This window comes from Serinus canaria, chromosome 9, assembly GCF_022539315.1.
Source record: "Serinus canaria isolate serCan28SL12 chromosome 9, serCan2020, whole genome shotgun sequence".
Lineage (NCBI taxonomy): Eukaryota > Metazoa > Chordata > Aves > Passeriformes > Fringillidae > Serinus > Serinus canaria.
This window is the reverse complement of record NC_066323.1, coordinates 9,740,432-9,765,224: the sequence shown is the minus strand read 5'-3', so window position 1 is coordinate 9,765,224 and position 24,793 is coordinate 9,740,432. Positions and strand designations below refer to the sequence as shown.

Here is a 24,793-nt window from a genome sequence, read left to right as displayed (position 1 = left end):
TAAAAATTACGTCGAAGTTTTATTTGAAGAGAGAAATTGAAATTCACACAGTACTCTACTGGCTGAGAGTCCCGGGAGTTATTAAAGGAAAAACAGAAATAAACCAGGCTAGTTTAGCCTGAACTTTAGAGGCCTGTTTCAAAACGATCCGGGTCAATGCAAATCCCTCTCTTAATTACAATGTGCTTGTGTCTTTAAAAGTTTGAGACATTGTCCTTCTTCTTAGTCTCTCTGCTGATTTTTAGTATCAGGTATCTGCAAGATTCTCTGAGACATAGGAGTAATAAATAATATTATAAACCATTCAAAGCAAGCATTGCTTTTTATTATTTTTATTAGTTTTTCCCCCAACAAAGCAACTTACACATTGGGTTTGAACTACCTCAGCACAACTCCTAATCAGAGAAGTATCTGTAGGGGTTAGTGAGGTTTTTTTCACTGTAACGTCTGAACGCAGACAGATCTGCTGAAAAGAAAAGAGGTCAGTAGTGCTGCTCAGCCACAGGCCAGGGATTTTCAGCTTCCACTGGTCTCACACTTCAGTTTGGTGTGTGTGAGGACGACAAAATTTGAGGAGAAGCAAGGGATAGAGCTGGGGATGCTGATCAGGCGAAGGCTCCCCTGCCAGGAGGCTCCTTACCCAGCACAGCCCCACTGAGGCACGGACAGGCTTTGGTCCATAACTGGTTAAAAATCGACTGGGTCCAAGGTGGGGTGCAAGGTAATCTTTTTTTTAATCTGCAGCTTGAAAACTTTAGGATGAAGTTGCCCTTTTAAATCTAAGCTGGGGCAGAACTGATGTGTGGCTGTGAGTGCTCCGTGGAATGGGGACAGTCCTTACCCACCTTCCGAGAAGTGCTGTTTATGCTCAGCCGGTTTGGGAGATCAGGCAGGAGACAGGCAGATATCTTGCTTCTATGTGGCAAGAAAGTAATTTTTGACAGGCAAGTCTACACTGTCTCCTGGCAGCAAGCAGATATGCCAGTTATTTGGGCAATTTTGCCAGAATATTATCCTGGGGGTTGATGTGCACACAGCGTGGATGTACCCCCCTCCATCATCAGAGCAGCTCTTCTTGCAGAGTACTCATCCGAGAGCGATTCAGTACCCCCAACAGGATGTCTGGACATGGCACGGGGGTTAAAACCTGTTCCCAGGCCGTGTGGGGAGCCCTGGCATGGCATGGAGGCACTGAGGGCCGGCCAGCCTCACACCCCTCCTCAGCCCCTGGCTGTCCCTCCCTCCATCCAGACCTCACCCCTCTGGTCCTGCCCTCCAGGGCACCCTGTGCTTCCCCTTCCCAGTACCCATACAGATGCCAGCAGATGCCAAGTGGTATCTGCAGCCACCTAAAGCCTCTGCAAAGGGAGTAACACAGATTGGGCCAGGGGCTTATGGCCGGTGGGCTCAGTGAGAGCCAGGCTAGGCAAGGGAGAGGTACAGTCAGGTGTGCCCAGGACGTGCTGGGACAGCCAGGTTTTACCACAACATTCAAGTTTTTCCTCTTCCAGCCCTTTCTCTTGCAGTAAAGACCGAGTTCGAACACAAATGCTCAAATTTACAACAAGAAAAAAATTAAAAAGAAAGCAAGAGAAAGGAGCCCCGATGAGCATTGCAGCACCCCACTGCCTGCCATTCCCGTAGGCCCAGCTCCTGCTCCCTCTTCTCCTCCCAGTCGGAGCCCATGCCTCTTCCGATACCCAGGAAAACATTTTGTTCTGCGTTAAAGGCTAAAGCTAACACATGACCAGCGAGAGGCAGCAGTTTGTTTAGCTCTTGGAGTTTATTTTAATTGCGGCCTTGTTTTGTAATGAGGACGGCTGCAGCAGGGGGAGCCTGCTGGGATCCGGGGGGCTGTTCCAGAGGAGTTTCCTTATCAATAAAAAGAAGTCTCAACTATTTAAATTAACAACAACTGCATAGCATGCATGCTCAGCTGCTTTGTTTTCTGGGAAGTTAAACTGTACATATTTGCTTATTAAGGATTTCAGTGGCTGGCTGGGATCACAAGTCCCCTCCAAGCACCACCTTTTACATCCCCAACCTCCACTGGGGAGGAATGAAGACGAGAGAAACAGGCCCATATTCATGCTGACAGATATAAAACAGCCTGGTAAACCTAAGTAGTTTGTTATGATGATGCATGAAAAAAAAGGAGGAAAAAAAGTTAAATCATGTGATTTTTATGCAAATCAGATGAATTGGACGGTTTAAAAAAACCTTAAATGTCAGGTAGATAAGATCACATACACCTAGAGCAGTGTCATGATGTTCTCTGTACATTACATTCATACTGGAAACCAAAACGTGTTACAGAAATCAGACACCCACAAAAAGCTCTGAGATTGCACTGAGAACAGGTTCCTGCAAAGCACCGGCCTCTGACAAAAAAAAAAAAAAAAAAAAGGCAAAAGAAAAAAAGTAGGTTAGATTAGAAAACAAGATAGCTGAATTCAGGCAGGGACTCGGCTGTCCCTGCACAGCCTGGCCTCGCTGCATTTGCATTAATATGCACAAATCTCCTTTTAAGTAACGTTCATGCGGTGGCACCAAGCTCCAAAACGGGCAGGCTGTTCCTGAAACCCATCCTCATGCAGTGGCACCCAGCTTCAAAACGGGCAGGCTGTTCCTGAAACCCATCCTCAAGGGCTACGGGGAAGGAGAGAGGTTCACAGGCTCTCTCCTGTCAGGCTAAACTTTTCTCTCTTAGACACTTTTTTTTTTTTTTCCCTTTAAAAGTCCTGGCAGTTATTTTTGTGTGAAGATGGGGAAGCTTATGGCCTGAAGGAGTTAATTTCAAAAGAAAAAATTATAGTAGGGTACTGTTTATTTAAGCAGTGTTTTGTAGAAGACAAGGCATTTCTTTCCAAGGGTGCGGTTCACCTGGGAAAAATACGCACTGGCCTCAGTATACCATAAAAACCTGCTCTGTGTCCCCTGGAGGGAAACGACCCAAGCCCGGGGACTCCCCTCACTGCCAACTACTACCTCCAGCTCCAAGGCCCTTCAGCACCCAACTGCAGCTCCCAGGGATGGCTGAATAATTTCACACTGCTCTGTGCCCTGCACGCCAGCACACAGACAGAGGGGTTGTTTTTCATCCCAGGAGCTTTGCCAGGGGAGGACATGAAGAAGCTGGACAGGGACAGTCCATGGGAGGGTGTGAGGCACCTGTGGCAATGCCCAGCACTGCTCCTGCCTCTGCTCCTGCTCCTAGGAGCTGCTCCAGCACGACCAGAAATACCACTGCCAACTCCAAGGGGAACCTTTTCCCAGCAGCCTCACCCCGGTTCCGGCACTGCCACCACTTTGAGCGGTGGCACTCGGGGCTTCAAACCCTTGCCTGGGTGAGGAGCTCTCTGCAGCACAGAGGGTGTTTTTGAGAGGGGGTGCATGGGGCTGACCCACCCAACAGGGTTGCCACAGCCTCCCACAGGCAGGGCCGAGCTGCGGCTCCTCCACGTGCCACACAGGCACCTCGTGGGTGTGCAGGAGCCACGCCGAGCCCGGGGCCGCTGAGCAATGTCCCACAGCCAACGTGGGGCTGCCGGTGGCTTTGCACACTCCCACCAAGCCACCCTCCCCACCACGGGGCTGCCGTTGTCCCCCAAAGAGAAGACACTTGCTGCCGCTTGCGGAGGCAGGGGAAGCTGTCCCACCGGGACATTGCCACCCTGGCAGCCACCACCGCTGCCAGCGGCTGCCGTGCAGGTCCCCAGAGCTGGGACAGGCAAAGGAAGAGGGTACCAAGGCTGCACTCAGCAAAGATCCCTCTGGCCAATGGTGGGAGAGGGCTCCCAGGAAAATGCTCCATCCCCAGCTCCCTGAAGTCCCCAGCAAGGCAGCACAGGGACCACTGCTGCTTTTGGGGCAGCAGGAAGCAGTGGGGAGCAGAGGTGGGTGGCAAGAGCCCGTGGGTAGCTGCAGCCAGGCCCTGAGTGACAGCGAGGGAGTAGAAGGTATGACACCAGAGCAGGAAGGCCAAAAACTCAGCAAAGGCACCCAGGCCTCTCAGCTCCCAGTCCGAAAGGGATGCTGCTGGCTGCTCCCTATGTCCCCGCAACGAGGCGGGTTAGGATGGAAAGTCTGATGCAAGCCCGGCTTGGCTGTGGCCAGGCAGAGTGAGACATATCCCCCGTAAGAGTGCTATTTGAACGGAAGCTGTGCTCGACCTCGGGTCTCCACCAAAAATCCCCCAAGCGGCAGCCCTCTCGCTGCTGCTCCGGAGCGTCCCGCGAGCGCCGGGCTCGCTGGGCTCCGGCTAAAGCGAAAGCGTCACACACTGCAGAGAAATGACAAACAGAACAGATCTGTCGCTCCCAAAACCCCCTTCCTTTGGGTTTCATTGCTGAGGAAGAAGGAAAATAAAAACAATTCAAAACCCTGGAACAGAGTTGCTACTCTTGGGTCCGTCCCTCCTTCGGTCACTTGCAGAGCCGGGAGCCCCCTCCCTGCCCCGGGCCGGGATCGGAATCGCACAAGTCACACGGCTCCAGCTGCACTCACTCCCTGGGAATCCCATATTGCATTTTAACTACAGGGAAGCCGTCTCTCCAGCATATCTGTACCACCTCAAGTGTCTCGGGAGTACCATCCCTGTCTTGCCACCGGGCTATTTTTAATGACGAGTCGTATTAGCAGAAGGGCTTTCTTCCTAATCTGTTACCCCCCCACCCTCGCCGCCCAACCTCCTTTCTTTAAAATGTTTCGGTTCAAGAGCTCAGCTGAGAAATCAAAATAAAGGCAGCACCCTGGCACATTGCGTCCAAGACGGCCGCTCCGTGGGCTCGCCAGTGCTGGAATCAGTAGCTCCGAGCAACTGCACCAGTGGACCGAGGGCACCGTGACCTGCGGTGGTTATTCTCGTAAACAAATTTCTATTAATCACCAGGGCCCGGGAATGCCTTCACAGCCCAGAGCGTGCCTTCCCCCGCTCCCCACCACCCCGACCGGCAGCTCGCAGCCCAAAAACCCGTCCGGGAAAGCAAAACGAGCGATCTGAGCCACCCCTAAACCCAAGCCTTGCTGCAGGCCCCCAGGAAATAAACACGGGAGGCTGGGGGATAGGAGCAGCAATCTCCAGAGATTTACATCCACGGAGCTACATCTGCACAGGGGAGCGGGGAAGGTTGGGGTGAAAGGTCCCCTCCCCTGCATCCCCTGCGACACCCACCCGAGACACCGATTGCAAGGCTTTGCATCATTCCCCCCCTCCCACCTCCCAGCAAAGGCCTTTGCCCAGCAAGACGCAAAAAGTGAAGAAATAAAATCCCTTTCCAGAAAAGCCAAAGCGATTTTGCATCCCCAGCACAGTACAACAATTCCATACAAGCAGAATATTTATGGACTTACAGGTTATTTTGCAACAATAACAAAACAGCTACACAGAATTAACCCACCACTTGAGTGTCCTGGAAAGGAAAAGAGAACATGGATGGAAAAAAAAATCATCAAAATGGTTCGGGTTTTTTTCTGCAGAATTCTGGTAAAGAAATAAAAAAGAAAAAAAAAATTAAAATAAAACCAAAAGTGCATATTGGGAGTTCATGGGGAACTGTCTTTAAGGAAAAAGCTTCTTTCCCCAAGAGTGAATCCCACCGGAGGCCCTGAGCCGAATGTCGCTGTTTGCAAAAAAATTATTCTAAAAAAAAGCTGAATGAGGGAAAAAAACAATTAAAGAAAAAAATTAAAAATCCAGAACAATGTAGCTGGCTCCTGGCTTTGCTCGCTAGGTTGTTTGGTTGGTTTGGGGTATTTTTTTTGGGGGGGAGGGTGTTTTAGAAACGCGAAAGTAACCCCCCACCCAAAAATAAATAAATAAAAAAGCAAACAAAGATAAATTACAATTAAAAAACATATATAGATGTATATGTATATATATATATATATATATATATATATATATAAAAGGCGCATTTTTTCCCCAAGATCTCTTCGCTCGTTTTCGGAAAGGTTTGGGAGGAAAAAAAAAAAAAAAAAAACAACAAAAAACCAGAAGCGGAGGCTGGTGGTGGCAGGGGGGTGTGATGTGTGTTTGCACCGCCCGGAGCTGTGCCCGGGACCCCCCGTTTTCCTCTCCCGCCGCCGTCGCCGCCGCCGCCGCCGCCGCTGCTCGGTCCGCGCCGCGCGCGCTGCTCCGCGCCCGCGCGCCCCCCACGTCACCGACAGCACCCGCCGCCACGTGACCCGCCGGCCGGGCGCGACCACTGCTGGAAGGGGAGAGCGGGGAGGGGGATGAACGGGGGGGCGACACCGTGAGACCCCCGCCGCCGCCGCGGCCCCCCCAGGATACGCACCTCCACCTCGCCCACCCTGCTGGCGGCCTCCTCGGGGGGGCGCGCACACCGGGAGGGGCGCGGCGCCGGGGAAGGCGCGGAGGGGGGAGGTCCATGGCCCTCCCCATGCCGAGCGCGATGGTAGAGTCCGCAGCTCAAATTCCGAGAATTGGGCTCTGTTGATTCTTAGAACTGGGGTTCTTAGAAGTGGTGATGCAAGGAGTTTCTAGGAAAGCCCGGAGACCAGGTGATTGCTGCTTCTATTGCCGCGGCCGATTTTACCCTTTAATTCTCTCGCTCGCTTTTTTTTTTTTTTTTTTCTCTCCATTTTTTTCCCTCCTCTTTCCCTCCCTGCCCCGCTCCGACGCTTGGCGCGGAGCCGCCTCTATATATTTCTACCCATTTTTTTCTTCTCCCTCCTCATTCCTTCCCCCCCCCCCCCTTTCCCGCTGCAGGTGCCCTTTATTTTTTTTTTTAATACTATTATTATTATCATCTCAATTTAATTTTTTTCCCTGCTTTATTTATTTATTTATTTCATATACACATCCCCCCCTTTTTCCTTTCCCGCTGTCAGGCGAGAAAAAAATAGGGAAATAGGGGTGCCTGCATGTCTTTAACGCTGGGAGCGTGTTTAAGGGGAGGGGAGCGGGGTGGGTGGGAGTGTCTCCCCTCGCCGTCCTCTCCTGGGGATTATCGGTTATCTGGGATTATTGATTTTCCTGCACGCGTGACGGCCGGGTGGGGACGGGGGGGACGGCGGCGGCTCCTCTCTGCACCTGCAGCCGCTCCGCGGGCGCAGGACGGCGGCGAGCGCAGGCGGCCGCCGGGCTTGTGGCGTGACTCGGGGTCCGCACTCAATGGCTGGATCCTTCGGTCGGGGTGTGTTATTTTTCTTTGCCCTTTTTTTTTTTCTTTTTTTTTTTTTTTTTATTTTTCTCTTTTTATTTTCTTTTTTTTTTTTTTTTTTCCGATGTGTGCGTGTTGTGTCGCTGTTGTCGTTTCGCCGCCGCACGAAGCCGCCGCGGAGCGGGGCTGGCGGCAGCGCGGGGGTTCGGCAGCACCGGGCACCGGCCTTTCCGCGCCAGCCCCCATTTCTCTGTTTCTGTTATTAAAGCATTATTATTGTTATTCTGTCCCCGGCGCAACCGCGAAAGGGCCAGTGCGTTTTGCAACCTGTGGCGGGGCTGCGCCGTGATCTGTCAAGCCCCGGGCTAAGAGCGGGCGGTGATGGAGAAGACTTGCGGCATTTCCCTGCCCGGGGAAGGGGGGAGCCCGCGGGGAGGCTCGGCCGCCGCCGGCTGCCGGCCCCGGAGCACCGCGGAGCGCCGGCCCGGCGCGGCGGGGACCGCGCTCGCCTCGACGGTGCGTGCGGGGCGGCTGCCGGCCGGGAACCCAACCGCGATGCAAAACTCGCGAAGGGGCAAAAGTGTATGAAGCGACTCTGCATATCACGCGCAGGGCTGAAAATAATAATAATAACAACAACAGCAACACCCGTGGGGAGGAGCGGGCGTCCCTCGCCGGGAGGAAGGCGGCGGGCGGGGGGAAGCGGAGAGCAGCCGTGCGAGGGATGCGAGGGACGGGGTCCGGGGCGCGATGCGTGCGGAGCCCCCCGCTGCCCCCAGCGCAGCCCTTCCCCTGTGTTTACTACCGCGGCGGACTTGGCGCGGGGACAGGCGCTCGTAAATCTGCCGCCGGCAGCCGCGGGGCTGGCCCCCGGCCACACGCTATTCCTGGAGCGAACGGCCGCGGGGAGCCGCGCAACCCCCGCGCCGCTGCGGCCCCGAAACCGCCGAGAGCGGGCGGGGAAGACAGAGCGCTGTTTGTTTTGGTTTGTTGGGGTTTTTTAATGGTTTTTATTAGGTGCGTGATCTTGTGTGCGCATATTTTTTTTTTTAGTTTTTTTTTAACCTCCCCCTCCCCCCCCCTTTAAAAATAAAAGGCAAAACAAAACCGAAAAAGCCCAACTTTGTTATGAAAACTTTCGTGGTCGGACGGCAGCGACCTCTCCCGGCCGCCCCCCCCCCCCACCCCCCCGCCGTTCCCCCCGCCTGTAGTTTGCAAAGTCACAATATGAAATGTTATGAAATCGCCTCTTGGGAAGGAGGGAAACAGAAAGCAAGGCGTTTGCTTAGAAAAATCCGCGGCAGCGTCTCAGATGTGCCTAAAAAGCTGCCTTTAACCCCCTGTTGCATTTCCAGGGAAAAGGCAAATCTGGGCTTAAAATCATGAGTCAAAATCAACAAAAACAAGCCCATCCCGGGTTAGTTTTTTCCACTGACTTCAGAAGGTGCAGGATCAGTGCGAAGGGAGGCTGGAGACAGACAGTTGAGGCTCAGTGAGAAGCTGCTACGTTGGTCCGACATCTCTGTCTTGGGCCAAATTGCTACTTGTGCCAATGGAAGTGTCAGCAGGGCCAGGTTTGGGATCTGGCCCTTATTCGATCTGGGAATCTTATTGATTCCTCTCCCGAGCATTTAAATGCTTTAAAAATTATTATTTGCCTTACTGTTTCAAGAATTTAAAGGATAAGAGCTTTAGGAGCAAATGCAGGCTCCTTCCTCCGGTCCTTGAGTAGGTTACAGTTCAAAAATTGCCCTAAAAATATTTTAGGGGAATCCTCTCTTTATATATGTACAGATAAGGAGAACCAAAGATTTTGTTATTTTCTTCTAAGGTAGGATTGCAGGTTTAAAAACTTGCATTATTGATGGCAAACGTTTTGCCCCATGAAACATATCACCAAGCCATTAAAATATTCAAAGGGTATCTAGAAATTTTCCAGAAGAATGGATTATTATTTTGTTCCAGTAAGAAAAGAGTTCATCTCTTGGTGTTCAATTTTGATTGGCAAAACAGATCAAAGATCTCTTGAGATGCATTTCAATTCCAATTTCCAATCCCCCTCAGTTCTGACTGTCTGAGTCAATATTGGGAGAGGAAGTGGAGGTTAACTGGTTAGTTATTATTGCGAAGGAAGAAGTTGGAATGAGAAGTGATTCTTACAAATCCCACCCCAAAAACAAAGCAAAAAAAAATCTGTCAAAAGGCTTTGTGACACTTTTTAGACATCCCTGTTTGCAGTGCGGGGAGGATTCAGCCGGCTGTTGGATGGTACAAAAATAAACCTAACAGAAACATTAAGTTTTTCAAAACAAGTCTGGAAAAGCTCATAAAAATAATGTTGCTCAGATGCGTTTTAAGAGAAACAGAATTACATCGACAAAATTATATGTTTTCCAGGTTTGGTTGGGGTGTTTTATTTTCCAAGGGGAAAAATTGCTCCTGCAGCAAAGCGAGCTGGTGCCATCTAGTGTCACCTCCCGCCGCTCCGCGCGGGGCTGGCGGGGCCGCCAGCCCCGGGAGAGTGGGAACATGTTTATTAACTGCTCGTTAAAAAAAGAAAAAAAAGTGCTTGCCAGCTTGGAGGAAGGTGGCAGAGGAAACTCTGGATGCCACTGAACTTACTTAAGGAGCCTAATTGGAAACAACCGAGTGCTTATTAAAGTCACTGACATTTCCATATGGAGTTCTCTCTGGGTCTGGTCATGAAATCACATGTGAAAATCTTTCCGAGTTGTGGTGTTAATCTGCCCTTGAATTTTTGCCTAATTTAGGATATATTGTAAAGCCATGCTTTTTTTCTGTTTTCTTTTTTTTTCCTCGGGCGGGGAAAACTCTCAGGGTCCAACTGCAGCAGGCCAATATGAATTTGTAGGACTAGTATTTGGATTTGGAGCACTTTATTTTTCTTAGTAAACAGTAATTTTATCCTCAAAACCCCATACAAATACAGGTGGTAAAACTTTGTGTGCCAGTCCTATGTGGTAGGACTGTCCTCTCACTTTATTTTTCCAAGAAAAATAAAACCTTTTTTCAAAGTCTATAGATGAATAAAATTAAGCTCTAATCAGTAAATGCATTTCTCAGTGGGCAATTTATGTACCTTCATATATTTATGGTGTTAAGGTTGAAGAACTGCTTCATGCCTGGTTTAGTCTGCATTCTGTAGTACCTGGGCTGGGAACTTCACTCAGAGAGCTTTTACTGGTTCAGCTGGAGCCTGAAATGTTGTTTTCATTTTTCTGAGATGTTGGTAAAATCTAAATTTGGTGGAAGGTTGCTTGTGTGCTCATAACCTCTTGCTCCATTTTATAGTAGCCTCGGAGTCTGTAAATGGGAGCCTGTATACCGAGTGCCTGTATTCTTCTCTAGATCTATTTTTAAACCATTCTTCTGTTTGGCAAAAAGTGACACTTGGTTTCCATGTTTACAGCAGGCATTGGCAAACCTCAGGAGTTCACAGTTTGCAGTTTGGTTAGATCAGTATCCAAAAGTCAGCATCTGACCAGTGAGCTCCTTCAGACTGCAAATTTAGACTGCAAATGTAGTCCTCCTTTTTCCTTTTTTTTCTTTTTAAAATCCAAGCTAGACCGTATGTGTTAGCATCACTGCAGGATGCTGGCAGCCAAAAGACACACACCCCTAAATTGGAGCAAGTGGTCTTTAGGACTGCTTTAAAACCCCAGTAATTTCAGTGGAGCTTCCCATCTGAACCAGAGACAGAACTAGGGGCATTTGGGAGAGGGGTAGGAAATTTTTGTTCTATATTGTTTTCCTTCCCCCTTTCTCCTGGTCGCTTGCTGCCTTTGGGCTGTATGCTGGGTACGCATGGGGAATGCAGGACCCCTTTTTATGGAGCAGAGAGCTCGAGACAAGAACACTGCAGGACAGGGGGCTCTGAATGGCTCCTGAAGAAGGTGTCCTGTAGGACTAGATACTCTTTGAAATTCACCTCCTTAAATCTGTTTGGCTAAATTAAGGGGCAAGGGGGTATCTGTGCCCTGGCCAAGGCACCCCAAACTGTGAATTTGTCTCATCCCATCCAGGCGGGATGCCAGAGCAGTTCCTTACTGCCAGAAGGAGCTGTGCCACCCTCAGCCCCAGGAGCACAGAGTCAGGGAGGATCAGGTGCCAGCTGATAATTTTCTGTCCCAGAGCAGGGTAGGGATGATCTGAACCTCCTTGGAGCCCAGTGGGGCCAGGGACCCAGCTCAGCTGCTGGGGACACCCGGCTCCAGCTGCATACTGGAGCTGTCGGGTCAGCATCTCGGTGCAGGGCACAGTGTTGGCAGGGTACGGAGTCCATCTTCTGTTCTCTGAAGTAGCTCCCTAGATTTCAGCCAGGACACATGGTTCTTGCCTTCCCTTGAAAAATTAATGTGCCAGATTGCTTGGGGTCGTTTGAAATGTTGAGGAAGGCTTGACTCCTTGCTTCCCAAGGGCACGCACTGCCTCTGCCTCACAGCCAGAGCTTGGCTCCGTAGAGGGCAGGGGAGTCCTCTTTAGTAGGAAAACATTGGAGGCAGTTTTAGTGTGCTTACCCCCTCCCTCCTCTGCATTTTCTTCTGCAAAGACCAAAACAATGTGAGACTTGAGCTGGGCCAGCTTTCAAGGGCAATCCTTTAAACCCTCTTTTGAAGTATGAACTATAAAGTTCCCTGCGGCGCTCGAGAAAATATGCAGTTTTCCTGGTTCCAAATGCTGATAATAAACCCGTCCAGATAATGCATTGCATTTCCTAGAAACATTTGTTTGCTGGCAGGAAATTGGATCAGATTGAGACCGCTCGATAGAGCGAGCGCGATCCGCTCACGGAAGGGTACAGTGGAAAATACGACAGGGCTTGCGCTGGTGATGCTGCTTTTGATCTGTGCTGACGCTGTGGACTTCTCTCAGTCTCTTCTTGGGTTATTATTAACCCAGCCACGTTTTGGCCTAGACACTAACCACAAGCTACTAAACTAATAAAACTGCTGTGACAACTAAAGGACACTTAGTACGCCTGGATTGCGTGGTATCAGAAAGCTGAGCTGGGCACTCACACACCCACAGCCAAAAGCATCTTCTTCACCATGGCATGTAGCACCCATGGCTTTGCTGGGGCAGTCACCCACACCCCACCTCATTTTCTTGGTTGTCCCCCTGATCCCTGTTCAGGAGAAACCAGGCATTCCTTGGCAGGGTGGAGAGGCAGCTGGCAGCATGCCCTGGCAGGCAGCGGGGATGTTCCCATGGGGCTGGGACCCTGCAGGGTGCAGGGACTGGGGAGGAGGAGGGCAGGATGGAGCTTCCCCTGGGCGGGCAGTTTCAGAACGCTGTGTGGGATGAGGCTGTGGGGAAGGAAGACTTCACCCAGTCACCCCTCTAAGGTGATGTGAGTGAGTCGGCGCTGCAGGCTCTGGAGGGGTAGGAGATTGGGGCCCAGGGAGGGGGAGTGTTTGATGCCCTCCTCCCTGCCTATGCAATTGGGGGTGGGAGAAGGGCTAAGACCATGGGGTATCGCCATGCAATGAAGGATAGGGGAGCAAGGAGTTCCCCCTGTGCACAGACTGGGAGGAGGATGAGTGAAAAGGGATTTCCTCTACCTGGGAGAGTAGATCAATAGAGAGGAATGGCTGAAAAATGGCTTGGAAGTCTCTGGTTCTCCCCTCTGCCATAGGGTAATTGAGCAAAGAGGGTCTCCCCTTTGCCTGGGGTTGAGCTGAAAGAGATTCCCCCACACGAAGGTACACCTTCCCTGTGCTCACAGAGCTGCAGGGAAGGCAGAGCCAGCTCTGGGCTCCTTTCCAGGAATAGGTTTTCTCGGGGAGGTGCCGGCAGGGAAGGGCCATTCCCTGAACCGCTGGGGCAGACCCATTGCCTTCCTGGAAGGCAACAGCAGTGACTGTCCTGTGTGGCCACCCCCAAAATGGGCCCTGTGCCCATTCCAGACCTTCCTCTATGGGCACAGCCAGCCCTGGCACACAGCCTCGAGCACTCCCAGAGAGCCCACACCTGCAAGGTACTGGACAGGAAAACTGGAGGGGGGTGTGGGGTGTGGGATGATGCTGTGGCCCCAGCTGAGCCTGGAGGAGCCTCGTGGGATTTGGGGGGGGGGGGTGGTTAGATGGCAAAGACCATGCTTGGCTGCAGTGTTTTTTTCTGCTCCCCATCACTGGTCTCTGGTCCTTGTTTGCTATCCTGTTCTCTCTGGTCTGAGTATCCTCCCGTGCTGGGGTACAGTGCTGTGTGAGGACTGGAAGCGGCAGGGTTAACCCAGCTCAGCACAGCGAGAGGAAGGAAAGTCGCTCTCCCTTTGCATGCCCACATCCTACAGCCAGGAGCTGCTTGGGATGCACCTGCCCAGCTCTTGGGGCTGTAGACGTTGCAGCAGCACTGTGCTGGGAAGGCTAATTTGGAAGGGTGGGTAGGGGGCTGTGCTGGGGTCCAGCTCTGGGAGAGAAGCTGGGTGTCTCCCTGGCAGTGCTGTGCTCTCACTGTGGATGAGGGGATTTGGCGACAGTAGCAGCTTCTCACATGAGGCTCAGGGTTACAGAGTTCATCTGGCTGTTTGTATCTTCGTTGGTTTACAAGTGGGTCAGCTTCTCACCTCTGTGACACTGAGGTGACTCCCCAGAGCCTGGCAGAGTATGTCTGCCACTCTGGCTGAGGTTGGGCTGCCAGCCAGCTGCCCCAAGCACACGCATCTGCTCATGTGGGCACAGGGATGTGCGCTGGGCTCCTTGCAGAGCACTGTGAGTCCCTTGGCTTGCAATTGCCGGTAGTGAGTGGCTGGCAGTGAGCATGCACAGAAAGGTCAGAGTCTGCAGTATTTGGGAAATGAGTCACATTTTGTATGTGCATAAAATTTTAAGCTGGCCGGGCTCAGAGTGGCTCTGAAGATTTGTGTTTGATGGCTGGAATAAAGCTGTAAGACATCCTCTGGGTTTTATGCATGATACCTTGCCTTAAATCTCATCTCTTCATCCCAGTGGCTCTGGGGATGGGAGGGGAGCTTGGGCTCCAGTCCTGCACATCTCCTGCAAGGAAGAGGGGAGGCAGCACTTGACAATCCCTTGTCTAACAGGGATTATTTGGCTTCCTGCAGTCTTAACAGTCTAGGGCTTGGTCCTCAAAATGGTGTAATGAAGGTCTTGGGGTTTGTTAGCTCACTTATTTATTGTGCTTCTACCTGCTGAGGCAACTCTCTGAGGACATTCTTCCTGCATCGGTGCCAAGTCAATTTGGTTTGGTTTAAGTAAATTTTGGAGGATTAGTATGAGTTCTGCAAGGCAATTAACTCCTGGGTTTCCTTGCTGTTCTGTCCCAGCTACATTGCTCGGTGAAGCCAATGCCTGGAGACAAAGCTTGTGGTTTAAGGGAAGGCTTTGGCAGCAGCAAGAGGAAGGGACATTTGTTCTGCATCCTTATTGTTGCCACCACTGGCTTCCTATGCAGTCCTTGCCAAGTCACGTGTGTACTTGACACCTATATCCTCCCAAATCTGTTGAGCAATCCCATTCCAGGGCGTTTTCACCAATGGCTGGAGCATGTGGGTTTCTGAGGAGAGTGGCGGCAGATGTTTGTATGTCATACCTGTTAACAAGGTGCTGGGAGTATGGCATGGCTTGAATGTGGCACTGGACAGGAATTCAGTTTTGGCAGGGGAAGAGTTATCTCTGAAAGAAGTGGTGAGAAAATTCTCGCTTGACTTCCTTTCCCCACCTGCCTTTAAGTTCCTGAGTCATGGAAATGAAAATCTCCTTGGCATCCGCCCATGGTTTGGGCTGGAGGGTGTGGAAGAAGCTATGATTGGATTCTCAAAGCCTGTGATTGTGATAAGAACGTACTGTACCGGAAGAAACAAATGTTAACCTTACTGGAGAGTAGAAGGTTTGTTATCTCTAGCTTTTATCCAACTGATACTTGAGCGAAATAGCAGCCTTGTGACCTGCCATGCCAATTCATAATTACCAGCTAATGTGGTGTTTGTTTTCTTGTGATTTATTTGTAGGTTTGAAAGAAACTTTTGGACTGTGAATTGAGGCATTGGGTATGTAAATTTAAATTTTGTGTTTTCCCTCTTAATCTGTCTCCCTCTTTCCTTAATGCAATGTTTCATTAGACCCAGCTGGAATTTGTTTTTGGGAGAGCAGCTGCTCTGTAGAAACTACTGTACCTTCATGTGCCACTGGGAAAGGAGGAGTCAGGATTATGGGAGGGGGTTGATCATCAAAGAATTTTAACACCAAAGATGCACTTTCCAGCCCAAACCTCAGGGAGGCACGGGCCATCCTGGGCGCTGCTTGGGAGGACACCTCTGAGATGTGTCAACAGGTGTTGTGTTGGGAGAAGGCTTCATATTCCTCGACTAACCCAAAGCTTGCTCATGAGCCATGGTGTGGGTAGCAGCCCAGCAGGTTAGATGAGTTCTACTCCTCACCAGTTAATTGGGAAACTGTGGACAGGTCTTCTCCAGAGTGACCACCACTTGGGAGCAGGAAAGTAGTTTCCTGGGTGAGGGCTAGTATTCCACTGTGGGCTGGATTTTCCACATGATGATTTTCCACTTCAGTTGGGACCTTAAGGCTTGTTTTGATTCCTGTGGCTGGATTTCCAGCCAGACATCACACAGGTGAGGAGGATGGCTCCTGAGGGAGTTTGGAAGGCTAGAAGCTTCTAATGTTGGAAACATTATGGAGATGAACCTGAGTGGGTGGAGTGGACTGGGGTGGGGCTGCCATGGGTGAGGCAGGGAGAAAGAGGAGATGGTTGGCTAATCATCAGGAGGGTCTGATTGCGTTCACCCACCAGCTTGATGGGTGGGATGAGACGTGCCAGATCTCACTATTGGGAGACCAGGGACTTCACTAAGCAGCCTGGCAAAAGCTTGGTGTGGTGCAGCACTGTTTGCCTTGGGACCAAGGAGCTGGTACTGCCCCTACCAGGAGCAACTGGCCATCTGAGCATGTCCCAGAGCAGCAGCCGTCTCTTCCCTGGGTTCAGGGTACTTGCCTGGTTGTTCTCCATTCTCATCTTCCTCTGATGCTTCTGTCTCCCAGACTCAAGATGGCCTCGCCGGCAGACAGCTGCATCCAGTTCACCCGCCACGCAAGCGACGTCCTCCTCAATCTCAACCGCCTTAGAAGCCGGGACATCTTGACCGATGTTGTCATCATAGTGAACCGGGAGCAGTTTAGAGCCCACAAAACAGTCCTGATGGCCTGCAGGTGAGAACAGGCTTCTTCCCTGGCTCCCTCCTTGCTTCCTCAGCCTTTGGCCTCCAGAAGCACTGCTGCAGTCCTGTGGGGGCTCGTGGGATTCACAGGGAATCCAAGAGAAACAGAACTGAAAGGGGCTGCCAAGAAATTTGTACCTGTAATGGGATTAGAGCTGAGACCGCTTCCCTCCAGTGTGCTGCCCTCACCTCTCTCCTTGTGTACCCACATCTGCCCACACACAGCCCATGGAGACCAGCAGGAGCACAGCAGCTGTGAGGCACATCCCTGAAGGCAAAGCACAAATGTGCCACAGGGACAGGATAGGAGATGAGAGGGAGGGCTGGATGTTCACTGTGGTGAGGGAGTCTTCTGTGACCGAGGTGTCCCCTGCCACTGCTATTTTTAGAGCTATTTCTCTCTGGCTCCCAGACTGCTGGCTGCACCCATCTTAGTTGATTATTTTTTTTATTTTTTTATTTTTAAAGCCTAATGGGGTCTAAAATCCCTTTCCAGCTCCTAAGATTGCTGGATTTGCTTCCCAATGAATGCTGATTAATATCCCACCATTGCTCAGTTGAATTACAGCAAAAATGCCTTTCATGTTCTCTTGCTGACATGGTGTAAAGATTTCAAAAAGCCAAGCTTTGACTATTAAAATGTCTGAAAAATGTTTTGCCAACATTTCTCCTTTTTTTACTTTTCTGGTTTAAAACTGTGTGGATACCCCAAGAGGCTTCTGAAAGAAATGAGTCATAGTGGAAGGGGGATGGTGAACAAGAACAACAATGGAAAAAAAAACAAAAAAGCTGGGGAATTACTAAATGGAGGCAGTAGGGAGTTGTTGATCAGGTGAGATCTAAAAGCAGGCTGTTCCAGTTGGGAAAAGTGCAGTGCAGAAGACGCTTACTAAGCTGAGAAACCAAGCTTGATAATAAGGGTGAAGCTCAGGGAATTCAGTAATTGCCTCCTTCTCCTCCTCTTTTCCCATTCACAAACCCCCTCTGTACTCAGAGATTTCGTACAAGTTCTCCTTTTCTTCCTTTGAACTGTCATAACACTGGTCCTCTCTACTGTCTCCCCTCTGTAGTGGCCTCTTCTACAGCATCTTCACTGACCAGCTCAAGTGCAACTTGAATGTTATCAACCTGGATCCTGAAATTAACCCTGAGGGGTTTTGCATCCTCTTGGACTTCATGTACACCTCCCGCCTGAACTTGAGGGAGAACAATATCATGGCTGTGATGGCCACAGCACTCTACCTGCAGATGGAGCACGTGGTTGACACCTGCCGAAGGTTTGTCAAGTCTAGGTGAGTGCAGTTGGTGAGCTTTAAAGAGCTGGGGACTGTGTGTTTGGGTGGGCCAGGGAAGAACTGACAAACTATCTGCAAATATATCTTTAACAGCTGAAAATGACTTTGTCTCCCTCCTAAACAATTACTTTGTTTTCCCTATTCCAGTGAAGCAGAGATGGTATCTGCTGTGAAGACCCCAAGGGAAGAGTTTTTGGCTGGACGGATGCTGGGCCACCCAGAGGTGATGGCTTATCGGAGCAGAGAAGTCTCAGAGAACGGCATGCCTCTTCAAAACGGGTCCCTCTGCAATGGGAGGGCCTTTGCACCTGGCTTGATCAACAGTTTGTCTGGATCCCCTATTTCCTACCATGGATACAGCCCTCTCCCTCTAAATAGCTTCCTGGTGGATGATGAGTTGCGGGAGATGAGGATGCCTCTCTCTGAACTCTCAAGGGCAGGTGCCTTCCCCAAGGAGAGGATCCTGCCATGCGACAGCTCCAGGACAATCCCCACTGAGTACGTGAGAACCATTACCGACATCTCTGCCAACATGTGCCACGCTACCATCTATGCTCCAAAAGAAGGTGCTGCTGAAGAAGCCAGGAGTGACATGCACTACAGCGTGGTTTCTGGGCCCAAACCTGTCATCCCTTCAGTTCGGAACAATCCCTACTTCCCCTGTGATAAAGTGGCCAAAGAGGAGGAGCGGACCTCTTCAGAGGATGAGATCAGCCAGCACTTTGAGCCCACCAACACACCCCTGGACCGCAAGGGGCTCATCAGCCCTCAGAGCCCACAGAAGTCAGACTGCCAGCCCAACTCACCAACTGAGTCCAGCAGCAGCAAGAATGCCCGTATCAGCCAGAACTCCAGCTCCCTCTTCACCAAGAGCCCCACAGACCCCAAAGCCTGCAACTGGAAGAAGTACAAGTTCATTGTCCTCAACTCTCTCAACCAGAACACCAAGCAAGACAGCGCTGACCAGAATGAGATGGGAACCCTCTCTCCTCGCACCTATGTGCCCATGTCGACTTGCCAGCAGTCCATGGAGCCGGAGCATCTCAATGTGCAATCCCCCACCAAGATAAGCGTGAATGGTGAAGACTCTACAATCCCACAAGCGAGCAGACTCAACAATATTGTTAACAGGTGAGAAGATTTCCACCCCCCATGCCCCTCCCCTCTGAGAAACAGGACTTCCTGCATTGCTGGTGAGGGTTTGGAAGTGTGAAATATCTGTAGCATTGGGCTGGGAAGTCCAGTCTGTGAGCAGATGGAATCCCCTGCTTTTGGTGGAGGGCTGCCAGTGACATTGAATGCCCACCATCCCCACTGTAGTGGTGCCAGTCAGGACTGGCAAAGGAGCTGGGAATGTTGGGTTGTGAATCCCTGAGTAACATTGGCAGCTCTGGATGATTTCTGGAGCCTGGGTTTGCCTAGCCTGTGTTTCCACCAGACTCCCTATGCCTCAAGTTTTTTGTTGGCTGTAAGCATTGGAATGGCCAAAGTATCAGGGAACAATATGCTATCTTCTGGACCTGGACGTTCCTAAAGACATATGAGGTCATTTGGTGATGGACATCTGAAGGTTTGAAGCTTAAGGATCTGTTGTTGATCAGGGCTATGCTGTGCAGCTCACCACAAAGATGTCCCCATAAAACATGTCTGTCCCTTGTGTTGGGAGGGGTGCAAACACCCTTGGTATCTCGAGCACAGCAAGGGCCGCCTCACAGCTGTGTACGTTCCTCTCCTTCCACAGGTCCCGGGATGGGTCCCCTCGGAGCAGCGAAGGGCAGTCCCCGCTGTACATGCATTCATCAAAGTGCAGCTCCTGTGGCTGCCAGTCCCCACAACATACTGAGATGTGCCTTCATACCCCTGGCTCAAACTTTGGAGAAGAGATAGGGGAAACCCAGTCTGAATACTCTGACTCCAGCTGCGGTGAGTCTTGCATTCTAGGTTGTCTTTTTCAAACAGCGGTGGGGGGCTGTGCAATGTAGGGACCCATCACTGAGTGCCCTGTGATCAAACACACAGTCAGACCTGTCCCAGATGCTGGTGGATCCCACAGTGCTTTATGGTCCCCTCTTAACAGCTGTGTGCATGCATATGAGGGACACATGCACATGGGAATTGCTGCCTTCTGCCCATTCCCCAGCACCATCCAGATACCTTGTGCAGGGACGTAGTCACCTGCTGCAAACCTGGCAGGTAAGGACAGGAAACAAGTGCACCCCACCCCACCAGAACCACAGGAGAATGAGCCTGACGGATGTAATGACCCGTAATGGGGATTGGGCAAGCTGGCATGTCTCATGCATCCGTCATGATATCTTTATTATCAGGGAGCCCAGTGTGCACATCTGGGGAAGTGCAGATAACGAAGCTTGCAATCTTGTTACAAAACCCCTCAAGCCCAAAGACAGGTATCTGCACACTCATCTGCCTGCAGATCAGGGAGTGGGAATGCAGCATTGCCACCTGTAGTGTGGGCAGAGATCCAAGGAGGGAGCCTCACTGTGGTAACACTCAACACAACATTTAAGAGTTGAGCATCCTCCTACTGGGGGAGTCTGCCTTGTGATTTGGATGATGATCATCTTCCCAAGCTCAAGGCAGACCTCTGTACCTGTAAAGGTTAAAAGACCTCTGAAGGTGCAGGAATTGCTCCAGAGCTGAGCATCCTTCAGAGGATGCCTGATCTCTTGAGTGCTTTCATGGACCTCTCTGGAAGATGTCCAGGTGACAGGCTGGAAGCAGCCTGTGTGTCACTAAAGGAGAGAGAAAGCTCTAAACTAGAGCTCATGGTGACTTTGCTCTCAAGCCATGCATGTTGTTGCTGTGTGCACAAGGCCAGGAGGTAGCAGCACAATGCAAGCACAACTGAATGTAAACATCTACACTTGGCTGCTTGTTCCAACACTTGCTCTGGCTGCCCCTCTCCTCCATCCCAAACCCATCCCATAGCCTTCCAAGAAGGTGACCCATGCACTGTCCATCTGATTGCTCCTCTCTCTGCCCTCCCAGAGAACGGAGCCTTCTTCTGCAACGAGTGCGACTGCCGGTTCTCCGAGGAGGCCTCTCTCAAGAGACATTCTCTGCAAGTCCACAGTGACAAGCCCTACAAGTGTGACCGCTGCCAGGCCTCCTTTCGCTACAAGGGGAACCTCGCCAGCCACAAAACCGTCCACACAGGTGCAGTGCTGACTGTGGGGACAGCTTTGGGCAGGCTGTGGGTTGGTGAGCACGTGGGTGCTTATGGCTGAGTTTGTGCCTGCTGCAGCGTCCTCTCCTCTGTCTCACAAGCTATCCCTGATGGGAAGAGCAAGGTGCTTTACTTGGCACTGCTAGGGAGCCCTTGGACAGAGCACCAAACCTGGGAATGGGGGAAGATACCTGTCCTTGCAGCAGGGGTGGAACTCAACCTCCTTTGCTGTAAAGCACTGGGCACCAGTATTTTTAAAGGTGTTGTGCAAAATTCATAACTGGGAGCAAATGCATGGCCTCCAGGTAACTTTGTGGTAGACTTAAGCAAAAAAAAAAAAATTAAAAATAGTAGAAAGAACATTTAGGGAGAAGTCTGAGATTTATTTTTACATCCTAGAAATCCAGGTCACATCTTGCTTGGCATAAACTGTGCTGATGGGAAAATCTGTGAATGGATGGACTCTGTGAATCAGCACAATGAAAGCTGAGAAAGGAATAGGATATTAAGGGTTTAGTCATTTGCTGACAAACCTAGGGCTTATTTTATTTCATGCTTTTAATGCTTAACATGTCAACCACCAGTTCACAAGCTGGGGAAGGAAGTCTGGGCTAATGACTCTGTGCTGCTGTACTGAATTAGACCCAAATTCCCACAGTCTCAGCTGAGCTCCCGGAGGCCTGTGCAGGGGACTGAGACAACACAAGTACCAGGGCAGTGTTCAAGGGTGCTTACTGACAGCTCTAGGGAGATGTAGGTGCCAGCTGCTGTCCCGGGGTCAAGAGGAACAATGCTGTTAATCCTTGCTGGCAGAGCTGCCTGACTTCCTCTCTTGCCCCGAAGGCTGCAGCTCCCAATCCAAAACAGAAAAGCTGCCTCCTGAGCTCACCCTGCCCTGCAGACATGCTGCCCAATGCTGCTTGTCCACAGCCATCTCCAAACGGGACAGGAGTCAGGGCTAGTGTTTCATGCCATGGGGTCTGGCACTTGAAAGGACTGAACTGTGGGGAGCACCATGGATCCTGGGTGCTGAGAACACCTGTAGCTAATCCCTCACCTTTCTTTTGGGCTCTGCAGGAGAGAAGCCGTACCGCTGCAACATCTGCGGGGCACAGTTCAACCGACCAGCCAACCTGAAAACCCACACACGCATCCACTCTGGGGAGAAACCCTACAAGTGTGAGACTTGTGGGGCCAGATTTGTCCAGGTGCGTATGGCCTCTGGGACCTGCAGTGCCTGGGGAGGTGGGATATGGTTAGGTATTCTGCCCAAGACTGGCAGACCTTCACCACCAAGACTGGTGATGCCTCATGGCAGAGAGGAGGGTGATGAGGAGCTTGCTACCTTGGGCAGCTCTTCCCATGATGTTGTAGGATAAATATGGATCTTAAGGTCCGAGGGGGACAATTTGGCTTAGTAAGGAAGCCTGACTGCCTGTTGTGGCTATTCTGCTCCATTTTGTCTTAAGGACTGGAGGTACCAGAGCTCAGACACATGGTCCTGACTCCCAGCTATAACCCAATAGACCAAGAAAGCCGTCTAGGCAGAACCCCATTCCCACAGGGATACCCTTGCTCCCAGTGGGATGCCATCCTCCCTGGGGCTGTTCTGACCCAGAGCTGCTCTCTGCAGGTGGCCCACCTCCGTGCTCACGTGCTCATTCACACCGGGGAGAAGCCGTACCCCTGTGAGATCTGTGGCACACGCTTCCGGCACCTGCAGACCCTCAAAAGTCACCTTCGAATCCACACAGGAGAGAAACCCTATCATGTGAGTGGCCCTGCTTTTTGGTGGTGGGGAGTCTCAGCTTGGGCTGGGGGACAATGCTGCCAAGCCTGAGGGGCTGTGAAGGCACAAGGGCATTTGCACAGGCCAGTTGCAGCATCCTAACGCCCTTTGCCAGCCCCATGAGGCCCCGCACCAAGGTCACATCCCTGCTTCTCGTGCCCCATTTCCCTCACGGGCATTAGCTGATGCTGATGTGGTATTTTTTCAGGCGTGGCTGTGTTGGAAACACTGACATGCAGCCCAAGCTGGGTACATCTTAGTTGCTCTTTTCTTCCATCCCATCTGGAAGAAGGTCACACTTCTTCAAATAGCTGTGGCTTAAATTACAGCTGCCTGTGGTGTGTGGGGATAGGGGAAAGGAGCAGACAGCCTGGCCTGAGCTCCCCTCTGATGGTGATAACCGCACCCAGCAAGCAATATGCCCTGCCTTGCCTGCAGCCCTGCGAGCTCCAAGCTTTTTGCTGGGGCTTTCCTGGCTTTCACCATCTGTTAAAAAGGGAATCCAAGAAGGGGTTGATATCCAAACATCCTGGAGCCATTCAGCTCAGCAGAAGCCAAAAGCAGCTCCAGAAATAGCCCTGTAGCTGGTTTAATCACCTAGATATGGAGCTTGGTGCAATGTCTGTCAGGGCCAGAGTCATCTCCTGAGGGACTTTTTGCCCTTTGTGCATCCCATAAACCAATATATACTGCTGAAAGCCTGGGATGGGGTGCCCACAGGTGCTGCTCCTCCCACCATGTTCCCAATTTTCCCCTCGTCCGCCTGTATAGTGGGTGTAGTGTCCTGGGGCCTCTGGTGGAGCGTGCCCTGAGGGGAGGACGTGTCCCCTGGCACGGCGTTTGACACCCTCTCTCTTTGCCTGTCGCCCCACAGTGTGAGAAGTGCAACCTGCATTTCCGCCACAAAAGCCAGCTGCGGCTCCACCTGCGGCAGAAGCACGGGGCCATCACCAACACCAAGGTGCAGTACCGCATCTCGGCCGGCGAGGTGCCCCCGGAGCTCCCCAAGGCCTGCTGAAGGCACAGGATTGCTCACGAGGAGGTCGTCCTGGGCGGCATGGCGGGGAGAAGCTGTCCAAAGGATACTTGCAACACTTTAAAAGAGAAAAAAAAAAAAAAAAAAAAAGAGAGAGAAAAAATATTCATCACATGATGGAGTGCCTCTAAACCCATAGTACAGATAGGTGGAAAAACATTAGAAATTAAAAAAAAAATTACAAATACACGGGTTTTATTTTTTCCCAGTTATGTGAAACAAAAAGAAAAAATAAAATTATTCAGATCTTACTGTATATAAAACATAAAAAAATTTAAAATAGTCATTTTAAATGTCTGTGCAGTGGAGTGTTGATAAACTCTGGAGTCTAACCTTCACAGCCTTTGCCGTTTGAAGATGAGGAATGTAATGTTGATTTATGGGAACAGATTTTTTTCTTTTGTATGCAAAATGTGTGTTCTTTTAAAGAGAAAGTATGCTATTAAAGAGAGGGCTTTAACTTTTTAACCAAAGGTGAAGGAATCTATGGCAGAGTTGTAAATATATATAGATATAAATATATAAATATATATATAAAATAAATATATATAGACCTTTAAAAAAGCTATATTAAAAATATATAAAATGCATTAAAGGCTCAGTTGGACTCTGCAGGCAGAAGCCACTCTGAGAATCTTTATTATGATAGAGCACTTAAGGAGATATTTTAAAGTATTGCATCTGTACAAGTAAGAAAATATTTTGTCTAAATGCATCAGTGTATTTGTATTTTTTTGCAAGTGAAGGTTTACAATTTACAAAAAAGTGTGTATTAAACCAACAAAGCTGCAGAAGGAATTTAAAATAATAATAAAGTGTAATTTTTTTGTTCTAGTTCTCAGTCTGTATATATGTAAAATGTGGTTTCGCACGGTGCCTTTCTTTTCAATGGAAGTTTTCAGTGTATGGACTATATTGAGCTCAGTTTCTTCAAGGTACAGCCTGATGTTGCAAAAGGAGTTTTGGTGGAACTCTTAAGTGGGGGAATGTTTTTTTGGTTTTTTTTTTGTTTTGGATTTTTTTTTTGTCTTATTTTACATGCTTGTGTTATAAACAATCTCGGGAGACAGGGTTTGGGCTGTGTCTAAACTGCATTACTGCGTTCTGTAAAATATAGCTGTACAAATAAAAGAATAAAATGAAGAAAA

The 24,793-nt window shown here is 50.3% G+C and overlaps 1 protein-coding gene and 1 long non-coding RNA gene across 7 annotated transcripts; one reads left to right on the top strand and one right to left on the bottom strand.

Moving 5' to 3' along the window:
- Window positions 1-6,430, bottom strand: LOC127059929 (uncharacterized). The gene is made up of 2 exons (XR_007778282.1): window positions 6,297-6,430; window positions 1-6,209 (listed from the first exon to the last, which is right to left on the bottom strand). It is a non-coding gene; the product is annotated as an uncharacterized LOC127059929 (long non-coding RNA).
- Window positions 6,399-24,793, top strand: BCL6 (BCL6 transcription repressor). 6 transcript variants are annotated; one of them, XM_009089135.4, is made up of 10 exons: window positions 6,399-6,522; window positions 15,115-15,153; window positions 16,163-16,330; window positions 17,409-17,630; window positions 17,781-18,764; window positions 19,375-19,556; window positions 20,643-20,810; window positions 21,898-22,028; window positions 22,454-22,591; window positions 23,484-24,793. In XM_009089135.4, the coding sequence occupies exons 3-10, from the start codon at window positions 16,170-16,172 to the stop codon at window positions 23,625-23,627; spliced, it is 2,130 nt and encodes a 709-aa protein (XP_009087383.1). In that variant the 5' UTR covers window positions 6,399-6,522; window positions 15,115-15,153; window positions 16,163-16,169; the 3' UTR covers window positions 23,628-24,793. The 6 variants fall into 6 exon arrangements, with proteins under 6 accessions (XP_009087383.1, XP_050834112.1, XP_050834111.1 ...); XM_050978155.1 differs by lacking the exon at window positions 6,399-6,522 and adding an exon at window positions 6,958-7,157; XM_050978154.1 differs by lacking the exon at window positions 6,399-6,522 and adding an exon at window positions 12,467-12,490.